The 14008-nt window shown below is 36.6% G+C and overlaps 1 protein-coding gene across 1 annotated transcript; it reads right to left on the bottom strand.

The window, feature by feature from the left end:
* Nucleotides 1-138: 138 nt before the first annotated feature.
* LOC113070994 (ubiquitin-conjugating enzyme E2 D4) lies at nt 139-12724 on the bottom strand. Its single transcript, XM_026244353.1, has 7 exons — nt 12445-12724; nt 7844-7907; nt 7634-7665; nt 6438-6515; nt 6227-6332; nt 5247-5340; nt 139-4049 (listed from the first exon to the last, which is right to left on the bottom strand). Exons 1-7 carry the CDS (start codon nt 12466-12468, stop codon nt 4004-4006), a joined length of 444 nt encoding a protein of 147 aa, XP_026100138.1. The 5' UTR covers nt 12469-12724; the 3' UTR covers nt 139-4003.
* Nucleotides 12725-14008: the final 1284 nt, after the last annotated feature.

The raw sequence follows: 14008 nt of genomic DNA, 5'->3' as shown, positions 1-14008 counted from the left end.
ATAATTGTAATATATATTGTAATATTGATCTTGGGGTAAAATATGACCTGTAATTTATATATTTAATACATTTATAATTCTGTCTGAGTTTCGTAAAAATCTGTGGTGTTGTATATACAATAAATCCAAAAGAATTGATTAAACAAAAGGAGATTTATTCACTAAAGTTGACACCTTGGAGGTTAATCTCAGCTGTACCGAGTCTGAGGAGAAAGCTGGTTAGATGACAGGGTTTTCTAACACAAACAGTTAGCAAGGAGAGGTCATTATGGCTCTGTGTACGTGTGTACATGATACACAAAGTAGTACAGTACCAATCATCAGTGAAAATAAACAGTACAGTACAGTTGCTTATACATTGATGGTTAAGGCTAAGATTTTATTGAGGGTCTTGAGGGAGGTGAGAGAATGGAAAAAAGATCCCTGATATCTTGCAAATAGCTGCGGAAAAAGGTTTGTAGACTACCAGAGTGCAAAGCATGCTATACTGCCTTAGCACAATTTCAAGGGCTGCAACTCGACCGGGTGCTTCAGATGAAGCATCAGAAAGAAGCAACTCGTAATTTCAGGCTGACTGCATTTGAGCTGATGACTGGAAGACGACAAATAAATAGCAAATAAATAAATAACTTAAATGTAACATTCTACTTCCAGATGCAAAACCAGTGAGCCACATTTAGTAGTGAAAAAAATTAATGATACAAAGACGATACCATTGGTCTTTGAATCAAAGTTAGAAGTTCACATAAAATTTTACATTCACTTCAATTAAAAAGAAAAATCTATCATCATTTACACATCATCACGTTTTCCAAATCCAACTTATGACCTTTTTCTGTATAACACAAAAGGAGAACTTTTGAAGTTTGTTCATACTGCTCTTTTCCATACATTTAAAGAGAAATGGTGACTACAGCAGTCAAGCATCAATTGCAAAGATTTCCAATAAATAACTACTACAATTTTAGTTGGAAACAAATGGCAAACTTTTGATTTGGAGCTTGAAATTCATGGTCCCCATCTGCTTTCATTGTAGGTATCATGGAGAGGTGAGGTATCCAAGTGGCAACATCTAAGGACTGGGGCACCTCAGGGCTCTATTCTTGGACCACTTCTATTCTCTGTTTACATGGCATCCCTTGGGTTTTTCATACAGAAACAAGGCTTTTCATATCACTGCTGTGCTGATGACACTCAACTCTACCTTTCATTCCATCCTGATGATCCAGAAGGTACGTAGCTGCTAGCATCTCAGCTTGTCTAACTGAATGCTAAATTACTAAATGTAAATGTACGAAAAAAGCAGTTTGAACATACTTCAAAGTTTCTCTTTTTGTGTTTCTCAGTGGAAAGTCATCCATTCTGTTTGGAAAAATTATTAAATTATTTCAGAATTCACATTTTGTTGTAAACTATACTGCAGTTTCAAAAATTTGGGATCATCCAAAGCTATACCTGACACCAATGTCAGTTCTCTTGGTGACAGAACACATATATGATGCTTAATATAATTGTGGCAATATTTAGCCCTTTTCAGGGAGTCTTGAGACATGAGCTTGTGAAGAGCAGCACCAGGAGGTGAGAGTGAGATGATGTTCACACTTTCTTTCCCAGTGGAAAGGCTTCCCAACCCTACCGAGCTCCAGTGCAGACAAGTGAAGATTTTTTTTTTCATTCTGCTCTGTGTAAACATCTTGATCATCCACCTCTAAATAGGCAGCCATGAGTTAATGAGTGTGTTTACAAAAAATAATTTACAGTAAAAGTAAATCCAACACCTGTGCTGGTCATACATCAAACATACCATCTACTCTGTCAAAAGTTAGTAATATTAGTGACTACAGGAACAAGAGTATCTAAAGATTATTGAGGATTACACTTTTGCAGATTTGTAGAAGAGATAAATACTAAATAGCCAAAAAATATTGCATTCATACGCTATGACGTGCCCATTGCCTGCAAATCTGAAAGGGGCATAATCACATTTGGCAGAAATGGTGGCATTTCTTTTCTTTTTTTACACACAGTCCCACTGTTCAGCATTTTTGCTCCCTCTTTTTTTGTTCTGCAAGCAAATTGGGTGAATTTTTAAGACAAGTATATTTGATTCCTAAAGCAACTTCACAACACTCATCAAAACAAATACTTACACATCTGCCATATCATGCACATGCGGCTGAGGTCAATAAAATGTAGTGGCCATTCGCACAAGACACGTTTTTGCATTAAGAACAGGTTGACAGAGCTTTCCATATACATGTGTTCGTCAATATGTGGTTTACGTGCCCCCAGATTAATCTGATTGGTCCATTCTTTAAAAAACTCCATCATTCCACTGCGCCTCAAACAATGAACAAAATAGTGTTTGAAAAAAGATATCCATCTAACATGTTTACATAGAGCAACATTAAAAATACAGCACAAATAGAAAACAAGAGCATGTCCTGTGTGAACGGCCAGCTTAATTCTGAAATCATCACTCAAGGTTTAATAAACAATATGTCAAAAGGAGATATGATTATAACCCAATAAAAAAAAAAATAACTCTGTGTCCTAATGAGATGCAATGCAACACGCCACAAGATAAAAGGTTTGCTTTTCCATTTTGCTTTTGTCCTAATCAACAGCAATAGACGAGTGAAGGGTGATTTTAATTTTAAAAACACATTTCTTTTTCAATGTCTGCTACCTCATGGCTGACAACGATTAGACTTATCTCAGGCATGTATGTGTTTTGTACAACATTAAAAGTTTCATTTGCGTTTCATTTTTGTATGTATTTAAAGTCATAATGAAAGAAACAATGGATAATTCACACCTTGAAATAAACAAGAAATATCAAACTGTGAACTCTGTGTGTATTTCACAACAAAATTGTATCAGTCACTGAGTTTATATGTTAAATGTGATGAAATTACATATTTATCCATTTCATAGCGAGAGAGCGCTCTGATTGGCTGTGAAATGTGATCGCTTTTGTTGCATTTTGTGTCTTGTCACGCCCGCTGTTGACAGACTAATTCACCCCATACCCTTAAAAGGTCACTATTTGAGGAAGCTGACATTTGTAGTGGTGACCGAAGTGGACATTATCGAGTGCACTCATGTCTAGTGTACAACCAATGTACACTCACATGCTAAAAAACACGTGAGGGTCGAGCTAAATGAATTCCTGCAGCTCTTCTGGTGTACTCAGTGTCCAAGTTCACACACTTGTTTTCATTCACTCATGTAAGTTAGTGAAGTAAGCTAGGGAACAGTGAATGAGGGTATATGGAATCTCTTTGCATCGCGTCTGGTTAGGACTTGGTGTTACGTTTTTTCTTTTTTATAGCACAAAGATATATACTCACTTGACTACGTATGACCTCCATTTGTTCAAAAATCAAATCCCATTATCTCATTAGGACACAACCTCTTCCTAATCACATTCATAGTGTTTTATAGGATAACACTGAAACGGCAGGAAGTTGGAGACTACAGTAAGGTCTGACATCCAATTTTTTTACATTCTACCACTGTTAAAAATGTCATGTGTATGAGTGCACACACAGCTATGGTTTCCACAGGGACTCTGACGGGACGGTGCGACGGCTCAGACATGATCAATCCTGTATCGCCGCAATTCCAACATCAGCCCGACGTTTCCTCATTCAGTGATGGCAAGAGTGAGAGAGCGACACTGAGAAAATCACTAAGTCAGTAATAACAGAACTAACAGTAGTACAAGTCTAACTTCCTGGGGTGTGGTTCCCGAGGTTTGTCCGGTTTTACAGTTTTCCTGGAGTGTTCCAGGCTAAGCCGTTGTGGCGGCGGATCAGGGAGAACGGCACATGTACCAGCGGCTCTCACCTCCAAACCTCCGCCTTCTGCTTTCCTTCCAAGGGTCTGGTGTTTAGATGTCCCCTCCCATCAACATTCACTTCTTTTGACTCCTCTTGCTCAAAGTAAAAACGCGTTTCTCTGTCCGTTTGATTCTGTAGTGTTTTAGTCGCAGGCACTCTCACATGGCGTACTTTTGCGTCCATTCTCTCGCGAGTCTGTTGTACCTACAAGCATAAAAAGTATACACTATTATTTTGTAATTCAAGCCACATTACTGTTTTATTTAACAGTGGGCAAGAATGTTTCACATAAAGTGTATATAAGTGTCATTGTTTATTGGGTCAATCATAAAGCACTGAACCATCTAAAACAGTTTGGAGTTCTCAAGCAGCACAGATCTACAAGTAACTCAATCAAAACTCACTTTCGGACGCCTGACAGTCACTCCGACTCGAAATAAGCCAAAATACCAGCGTATATGATCCTATGATGCTGGTTTTTACAAACTCCTTCAGTGCTCCACTTCCTTCAACAGTCACTGGAACTGAGGAAAGTTTGACTTTCTAGTTTAGGTTAGTTTATACACTTTAGACGTTCATATTTCACATCATTATTTGGTACTTTAATAATATAATTGTGTATATGTTATGCCATTGAGTGATTACATAATTTAACTAATAAAATAACTAGTTTCTCTGTTTGTTTGAGGCTCTGGATTACAGTTAATAATGCTGTAATTAATGAACAGTTTCTTGCACCGGCTGATTGTTTCACTTCATAAGACCTCAATATATCGTCAATAGGGATGGGTATCGATTCAAATGTCCAGATTCGATTCGGATTCGTTTTTGTATACATTTTTTTTTTTAACATTCAGTGAATATAGTTTTTATACAAATGCTATTGAAATTTATAAAACAATAAAAAAAGGACAGTAAACATCAGTTTACAAATGGCAAATTTTTAAGAAACTAAAGGCATCAGTCAAAATTCTGACTACACAAGACTAAGACATCCCAAACAAGCCAAGACAAGGAAGAGCTTTTTATTAATGGGTGCAATATGGAGAGGAGTTCAGGTCGCAATGTGGCAACTAACCTGGCAGATTTATACAGTATTTAACAGTCTGATGTGTGCATGTATTGGCAATTTTACAACAACTCTGATTGTCGCTCATTCAATCAGAGTGTAACAGTTCTGAGTCTTTTGTTCTGTTACATAAAGCGTTTTTCGTACACTTTTCATGTGACATCCATCAATTAAAAGCAGAAACACAACACAAGCAATCACAAGTACTTTTCATTTGTATTCAATTCATTGGATTTTCCAAAAATAGGAATCTGATTGAAACAATAAAAATGAACACATGAACAATAATAATAAAAAAAAAACATTCAAATATGCACATAATTGTCACTCACTTTTCTCTGTCTGCTTTATATGTATGTGCGATCTCAGGTACCAGCGGGTCATCTGGGTTCGGGTCACATAACAGGGAGCAGATGGACAACAAGACTAAAACAGAGAAGGGAACACATTAAAAAGATATTATACCAAAACCTCCTGATCGTCTCTGCTGCTGAAATGAGGAGCTGCTCTGTGTTTGTTTGTCATATAACACAAACAGCTTCCCGTGGACTGATCCAAACTACGTCACTGCTTAATCACTCCAGTCTGAAAACACAATCAGACACACTGGGCTCAGTGCTCTGCTATTAGCCAGAGACGCCAAGGATCTCTACAGTACTCAAAACAAACAGTTTCAAGCCACATGAGGACATCATAATACCTCAATTATAACAATCATCTTTCAGTTTCCCTGAACAGGAGAACATGTACTGTAGGTTTTACTGGCCGATGACAATCATGACATTTAACCTGTGCATCAACGGTATGCAAGACCATGATATTGTGCAATATTAGTACAATTCAAAATAACTTTTCTATTTGATTATATTTGAAAATGTAGTTTATTAGAACTGTCAGCATTATTACTCCAGTCTTCAGTGTCACATGATCCTTCCGAAATCATTTTAATATGCTGATTTGATGCTCAAGAAATATTTCTGATAATTATAAAAGTGGAGAACGGTTGCAGTGCTTAATATTTTTGTGGATTTTTTGATAAATAGAAAATTAAAAACGAACAACATTTAATCAAAAGAGAAATATTTTGTGACATTGTAGTGTCTTTCCTGTCATTTGTGATCAATTTAATGCATCCTTTCTGAAAAAAAGGCATTCATTTCTTTAAAAACAAACAAAAAAACAAAAAAACTTACCAGCCCCAAACGTTTGAATGGTAGTGTACTGTACATATACAGCAATGGGGTACTGCAGATTTTTTACATTTTATTTTCAAAGTGCTTGCATGATGCATTGAGATGTTGCTGAACCCTACCTTTGGATACAGTAAGTGCAGGTGACCACTGAGATCGCAGGATGTCCAGACAAATACTGCCGTTACTGTTAATATTGGGGTGGTAGATTTTTGTTGTGAATGCGACCTGTCAATCAACGCAAAGTGTACCGATTACAGAATTACAAACCATGACATACATTTGCATTTGACTAATGACTCCAAGCACAATGAATCTCACAAAGCAACGAACCTTTGGTGGTTTAAAGGGGTAGTCTGTTGGGAAATGAATTGTAAGGAAGAAAACCCCTCCTTGATATGGACTGTCATTCTGAAAACCAAGAACACAGCGTTGCTTATATATGCATGTACTGCAGCTGTCACAAAGCAGGCGATATTTTAACGCATCACAATATCTATATATGGCAAGGACAAATGAATTCAAGAATGTTATATTCTGTTAGTTTAAACGATTTTTTTTAAATTTACAGTCTTATGAACTGCACTTGGACATGGAGATCAGCCAATCAGAACTAAGGATATTTGCATATAGCTGTGTTAAACACTAACCTGATTATTTGTCTAAACTTTAACTGTCTGTGGTACAAGCAAACATTCATCAGCATTGTAAGTGGACTTCTAGAAGAAAATAAGATGCTAAAAAAATATAAAATGTCCCTTTTAAATACTTTAAAAACTTTTCTTAAAGGGACAGTTCACCCAAAAATGAAAATTACCCCATGATTTACTCACCCTCAAGCCATCTTAGGTGTATATGACCTTCTTCTTCAGAAGAATGCAGAAAAAAAGCTTTATAATGGCAGTAAATGGGTGTAGAAATTCTGAAGGCCAAAAAATTGCATCCATCCATCATAAAAAAGTACTCCACACATAATACATATGTGATGATAAAGACTACACCTACGTCATCTGCGGGAATGCCACTGATGCATACGACTTTTTTTTTTTTTACACAAATGCATGGATTCACTTCAGAAGGTCTTTATTAATCCTCCGGCGCTGTGAGGAGCACTTTTTATGATGGATGGATGCACTTTTTTGGGGCTTTACAAATTTGGCACCATTCACTGCCATTCATAAAGTTTGGAAGATCCAGGAAATTTATTTCATTTTAACAACTTAACTGTATCTGTCTGAAAGATGAATGTCATATACACCTATCATGGCTAGAGGGTGAGTAAATCATGGGGTAATTTTACATTTTGGGTGAACTGTCCCTTTAACTAATTTCAGGATTACTATACATTTAGATCAATGAATTTCAATGATTTTCCCCAAATATTTTAAGATTCTATTAATTTTAAGTCTATTAATTTTATTGATCTTAAGTGAACTGACCCCCCCTAAGAAACCCACAATTCCCTGATATTTCATGAGTGTGGGAAGCCTATAATTTGAAAAGAATTAGGCAGAAAAATGGCTACTTACCGGCCCCATTATTGTTGCCTGCCAGTGAAACACTGAAAAACATGATTAATTATATAAAATCAATGCAAGAGCAACAACTGATCCAACGTATGCTGAGAATGGTAGTTATTGTTGGACGACCTAAATGGGATCTCTAATAGAGTGAATACATGTGAATATCTTTATATTTAAACGGTAATCTGACAAAATAGTAACTCATCAAATACTCACAGTCCTCTCCGACCGGACCTGCTGAACATTGGGCTGGGGGATCTCTCTGAAGGTCTGTCAGTTCCTGAGGGAAACAAAAGGGCCACGTCATGTAAAACAGCACTTCTGGTGCAGGAAACCTGAACTTCAGAGAAAACTGACAAGACAAGAAAGGATTCTTGGTCTGATCAGCACCAGGATACTTCATTTACTCCAAATGCTTTCTTAAAACAGAATTTGGCTCATGTTAGTGTAACGTGGCTGCCAACACATACTCCTAATGCTTTGGCTCTGAGGTTTGTTTCAATATTGAGATTGTTTCCGGAGCACTGCCAGCTCAACCAACCTCATAGCACCTAACAAACAGGTCTGAGAATGAAATATGGCTGTGTAAACAAAGAGTATGACTGAAAATATCAGTGTGTGTACCAGTGTTGTAGTCGAGTCACCAACTGTCGAGTCCAAGTTGAGTCTCGAGTCTCAGTGTTCGAGTCCGAATCCAAGTCCGAGTCACCAAAGAAGAGTCCGAGTCAAGTCCAAGTCGAGTAACCATTACCAGAGTTCGAGTCCGAGTCGAGTCTCAAATCCCGTATATTGGAAATTTTTTTTTTTTTTTTTTTGAGGAAACAATAGCAACCAACTTGAGTTGGTAGGCATTGAAGTCCATTATATGAAGAAAACATCCTGAAATGTTTTCCTTAAAAAACATAATTTAAGAAAAAACGCCATGGATATCCTGGAAGGCATTGGGAGGAGTAAATGATTAGGAAATTTTCATTTTTGTGTTAACTAATCCTTTAACACTGTACTACAGAATTACACTCGGCAAAAAAAGAAACGTGTATATTACAATGAGTGTGTGTGTGTGTGTGTGTGTGAGAGAGAGAGAGAGAGAGAGAGAGAGAGCGTTTGTGTGTGAGTGACCAAGTGATTTAGCGTGAGTGCGTTTGTATGTTTTCAAGTGAATGTGTGTGTGTGATGGCAAGCGCATGGTCAGAATGCAACGTATTAGGGCCGTTCAAATATCGCGTCTTTTGCACGCTCAAGTTCGTAATTTCCAATGTACTGTAGGCGCGCAGTATGTACGCTCATAATGGAAGCGTATGCGCGCTCATAATGGAAGCATCCAGGCGCGTCCGCACCGCATCGAGTTAAAAACATCTCAACTTTTCAGAATGTCGCAAGTGCACCGCAGGTCATGTGACAAGAACTAACCAATCAGCTTCATCCTTTCCCGCAAGTGCCCGAGCGCGAAAGTGAGTGACGTCAGTTAGTGTGTTGTCAAGCAAAGAAAGCGAGCGGTAGCAGTGTCTGTGAGGGAAAATAATAGATCCCGGCCAGTCTTGGGCACAAAACATTTTTTTTATAACATTTTTAGTCAGAAACAACGTAATGACTGTTCAAGTCCGATTTTATATATCCTCGAGTCCGAGTCCAAGTACGAGTCATCAGTCCACGAGTCCAAGTCGAGTCACGAGTCCAGGGAATGGAGTCTCGAGTTGGACTCGAGTCCAAAGAAAAGTGACTCGAGTCGGACTCGAGTCCGAGTCCAGGACTCGAGTACTTCATCACTGGGGTGTACAGAGATATCTGAAATATAGAGATATAAGTGCATCCATGTGAATTTCACTAACACCGCCAGAAGAAAAAAAATTAAATTATGCATAAAAGACAAAAATATTGTGCTTGTAATCAGCAATTTAAGGTAGTTCAACTAACAAGATGTATTTTTTTATGCTTTTGAAATGAGCCTCAATGCTCACCAAGACTGCATTTATTGATCAAAAGACAGCAAAAACTGTATTTTTACAATATATTTTTATGTAATTTATTCCTGTCATGGTAAAGCTGTATTTTCAGTCTTCAATGTCACATGATCCTTCAGAAATCATTCTGATATGATGATTTCTTGCTCAAGAAACATATTAGCAGCCCATTATTTTCTTCTTATTAATATGTTATAATAATACATTTACATTTAGGTGCAAACGGTTTTTTTTTAAAAATATTTTTTATATATATTTTTTTTTAGAATTCTTTGATGACCAGAATGCTCCAAAGTATTTATTTAAAATATAATAAATTATAACATTATAAATATCTTCACGGTCCCTTTTGATCAATTTATTGCATCCTTGCTGAATGAACTGATGCATTAAAATGATTAAAACACTAACTGAACTTCTGAACAGTATTGGATATACATCACATTTCAAACTGCATTCATTTATTTCCTTTTAAATGTGGAGGTAAAATTGGAGCTAAATATGTTTTTGATACGTTTCATGAGATCCATCCATGTTTTTTTTATTAATGCTCAGTGCTGGTTTTGACCCAGTTTCTATCTTAAAGCATTCTTTCAACAATAATTGTGACAGCGTGGCTCAGTATCTGGCATCAGGTGTATTTCTGTAACTGTCCTGAATCATTCATGTGAAATATCTCATCCCTCTATTTCACCTCTAGAGCGGCTGAAACGCCTCTCTAAAGATAGACACGGAGCGGTCAGCTGTTCATCGACAGCACTTTCAGTAACTTTAACTCTCAGCACACTTAAAAAACATCAAACATAAAAGGCTTTAATGGAGCGGCACATATATACACAACAACAGAGCAACATTACATCATTAAATGACTTCAGTGCAAGAAATTAAAGAAGGAACAGACCCTCAAACTATACGCTGAATTTAGGGACAATTAAAAAATATATATCATTATGCCATAAACCTGCAATACAGTGTATTGTCTTATCCTCCCCAGAAAAGACTACAGTTTTAATAAAATCAATGTGTACTGCATGTAAAAAAAATTATTAAAAAAAAGTCTCAAAAAAATATTTATCCTTTTCTTCAGTGCTGGAGTCCAATACATCAATCAACATGTATTCTGTATTGACACCTGCTTTTATATTATACTTTATTATACTGCTTTAACATTATACTTACGTGCTTAAATACACATAAACAGGTTTGAATTTCTGATTTCGTAACCATGATCATTGCACAATACTGATCCTTATAAAATGACCTCTGGCAGGATCATCACAACAACACACTGCATACTGAGCTACATCTGTGCTGTTTTTAAGGGGGCGGAGCCTTTACAGTCTATTGACACTCTTTCTTGACCCCTTTGTTGATGAAACATTGCATTCAGCACAAGATAAATGTCTCATTTCTATCCCTGGTCATGGGTCTGTATGCATTTTAATATAATATCTAAAAATGTTCTGAACCAATGCGTTAGATCTATTCATTAAATATTAATCCCTTCTCAGATCTTAAAAAGACGATTGTTCCCAGTTTGAACATTCTTGTTATTTTTGAGATCTGAGATAAATTATTGATTGTCATGTTTATTATGGCTATCAAATCTTACAACATCGATATTAAAACTCAAGTAATTTTTTTTATATTGCACTAAACGCGACTACTTGAGATCTCCATTAAGCTGTATATTCAGAGTCTTCTGAAGTTACACAGGATTAAAACGACAAGAGGGTGAGCAAATGATAGCACTTTTCATTTTTGGTTGGACTATCCCTTTAAACTTTGGCCTTTTCCTTACACGAAGCTATGGACTCCAGAAGACTCTGGGATTTAGCACACAATTCAATAGGGTTTTAAAGAAGTCACATTTAAAATATTACATAGATGCTAAACTTGTAATATAGTATTTAATAAGTATAAGCAAAATATTGAAAAAACTTTACTTTCTGTGATATAGGAGAGACCATTGTACATCTTTTTTGTGAATGTGATTGTGTTAAATCATTTTGGAATGAGTTATGTACTTATCTCTCAGATAAAACAAATGTTAGAATATCTATCAATACTTTTGATATTATTTTCTTTCATTATAACTCTAACTTTTGTATTCAACATATTGTTAGTCTTTTTATTATACTTGGCAAATTCATAAGTGTACATTTTGGGGTAAGAACCCAGTACTGTAATTTTTTCTGGTTGACTATAATTCTTAAGTTAAAAAAAAAAAAAAGATTATTCCTATTTCTCCTCATTTAGAGGAACAACACCATGAGGGCGAGTCAATAATTACATAATCTGACTCCTTTATAATAAAACTCTCATTAAATCAATGAAAGCAACAGACAGACTCGAAGTATTATTTCTGTGAAAGTCGTTGGTTATTCGGGCAGGGTGGCAAATCTGTTAAAAATACCCTCCGATGTCCTTCTGCACTATTTACCAAGCCTTATATGGACACACTGACTTTGGGGTTCAGTATTTGGCAGCTCGAGAGCAGTGGTCGCCATCGCGCATGCGCACCAGCGGCGCTTCTCTCATTCATGATGACAGACAACAGAAAAGATACATTTTAACAATGTTTCCAGCGCCGACACACTTACATACAACAAATCAGTCGCCACAGTACCTGTCCTCCCCAAATCACGCGTTAGTACGCGCGTAGTGAATCTGTAATGATCAGTGCGTCTGTCGACTGAAGCATCCACCATCGGCCGTCCGTCTTTGTCTTGGCCAGATGGGGACCAAATGAGAAAAGTGCGACTGCTTCACATTCACAGCAGCATTAGAGAGGACAAGGAGGACATCGACAGAGGCCGTGAGGTTATGAGATTCACACAGTGCACACAGACTCACCTTCTGGATTCTTTTCAACGCCATTTGCTCGCTGTGTTACAGCTCTGTTTGATCTGGTTCAGAGACTGCTGGCCTGTGTGCAGTCTGGACGAGGACGCTGCCGTTTTTCCTCTCAGCGTCACACGTTGCGTTTGTAATTACACAAAAGCACAGGTTTAGACATTCACAGCGCTGTTTGAACGGCAGTCGCCGATTTGAGAAATTCTTACCTCCCTCTAACCTCACTGACAGTTTTTAGTGCTGTACTAGACAGCAAGAGGAATCTCGCGATAAAACGCCAAGTATATAAGATGATATCGCGATACTTTGGGGTGCGATGGGATCTTGGGAAATGTAGTTATGTGGGTGTTATCGTTTGTAATCTGTTCGTAATTTTAATTAAAATGTGTGTGGAGAGTATCTTGTTATCGAAGATAAATATGAATTGACTTTATTCAGATTAATTAATTTTTAATCTGTGAATAAAAAAAGCCACATGTACTGTCGCTGTTAAATAATTTAACATATGTTTCTGATGCTTGATGCTCTTTTATTTTATTTTTATTTTATTTGTTTTTGTAGAGTTAAAACAACTGGAAGCGAATGTACACCGGAAGCCGCGCACATTATTTAGTTGAAAATAAGGAGAAAAACCTCAATATAGACCGTAATCCTTCCAATTTACGTTCATCCCATTGAGCTACACTAGAACATATTTATTTAGGCTACTTCTACTAATGCTCGTAAGGTCTGCTCTAAATGATCATGAGCATCTATTCTTGCTCAACCCAACCAAAAAAAAAAAAAAAAGGCAAATTCCTGAAAATGAACATTTAAATCGTAGTTAATTTTGCTGTGGTGTCTCTGTCCATAAGATGACGCTGTTTGTCCAGGTAAGTTGAGGGGAAATCCTAAACGCTCGTAGATTTCTTTTCTTTAGCACTAAAAGTGTGACATGACATTTCCATCATATGATATGAAGCACATGTTAACAGCATCGGGAAACTGAAGGACATAATATAAAATAAAAGTAGTCTGATGTTCAGTGAATACATTTCAATTATAACTGTAATTAGAAAGAAGTTTTTTTTTGCTGTTGCTTTGTAAAAATTATTGAAGACAATAAAAACCACCGAAAAAAAAATTTCTCCCTTAGGACAGATTGTCACGTGTTTCTGTTATTTTATACGTTTTATACAATTAATTACAATATGATGGTCATAACAATGTTTTCATCATTTGTCCTGTTTCCTGATTTTGTAACTGTTTGTATTTCACCGAGTAGGAAGCCTATAATTTTAAAAGACTATTATAGGCTTTTTAATAGCTTATAATAGGTAGGTTCCCCTTGTGACAACCTTGTGTTTAATGAACTGTGGGCATTAAGAGTGGAAATGTTCAATAGCTGTTGTGTAGCCAAGACTTTGAGATATGTTTACAGAAATAAACCTACCCTGAGAAATATTACTGAGGTTAAAGTCTGCCTTCCCCCATCGCTTTATAGAAACACTGACAGTAAGCAATAATTTGGGTAGAATTTTTTTTTTGCATTTAATTGTTGCGATTTATTTCACTCTGTGGTAAC

This window comes from Carassius auratus, unplaced genomic scaffold (genome assembly GCF_003368295.1).
Source record: "Carassius auratus strain Wakin unplaced genomic scaffold, ASM336829v1 scaf_tig00005608, whole genome shotgun sequence".
NCBI classification, from domain to species: domain Eukaryota; kingdom Metazoa; phylum Chordata; class Actinopteri; order Cypriniformes; family Cyprinidae; genus Carassius; species Carassius auratus.
This window is presented reverse-complemented; position numbering and strand designations above follow the sequence as displayed.

What these genes read in the sequence shown, in the direction of transcription:
- LOC113070994 (XM_026244353.1), bottom strand. Translation starts at nt 12,468, where the DNA reads ATGGCGTTGAAAAGAATCCAGAAG. An exon ending in AGGCAACAATAATGGGGCCG is followed by an intron (nt 6,516 to 7,633) that starts GTAAGTAGCCAT and finishes CTTGGTTTTCAG; the next exon opens with AATGACAGTCCATATCAAGG. An exon ending in TGCACTTACTGTATCCAAAG is followed by an intron (nt 5,341 to 6,226) that starts GTAGGGTTCAGC and finishes TCTCTGTTTTAG; the next exon opens with TCTTGTTGTCCATCTGCTCC.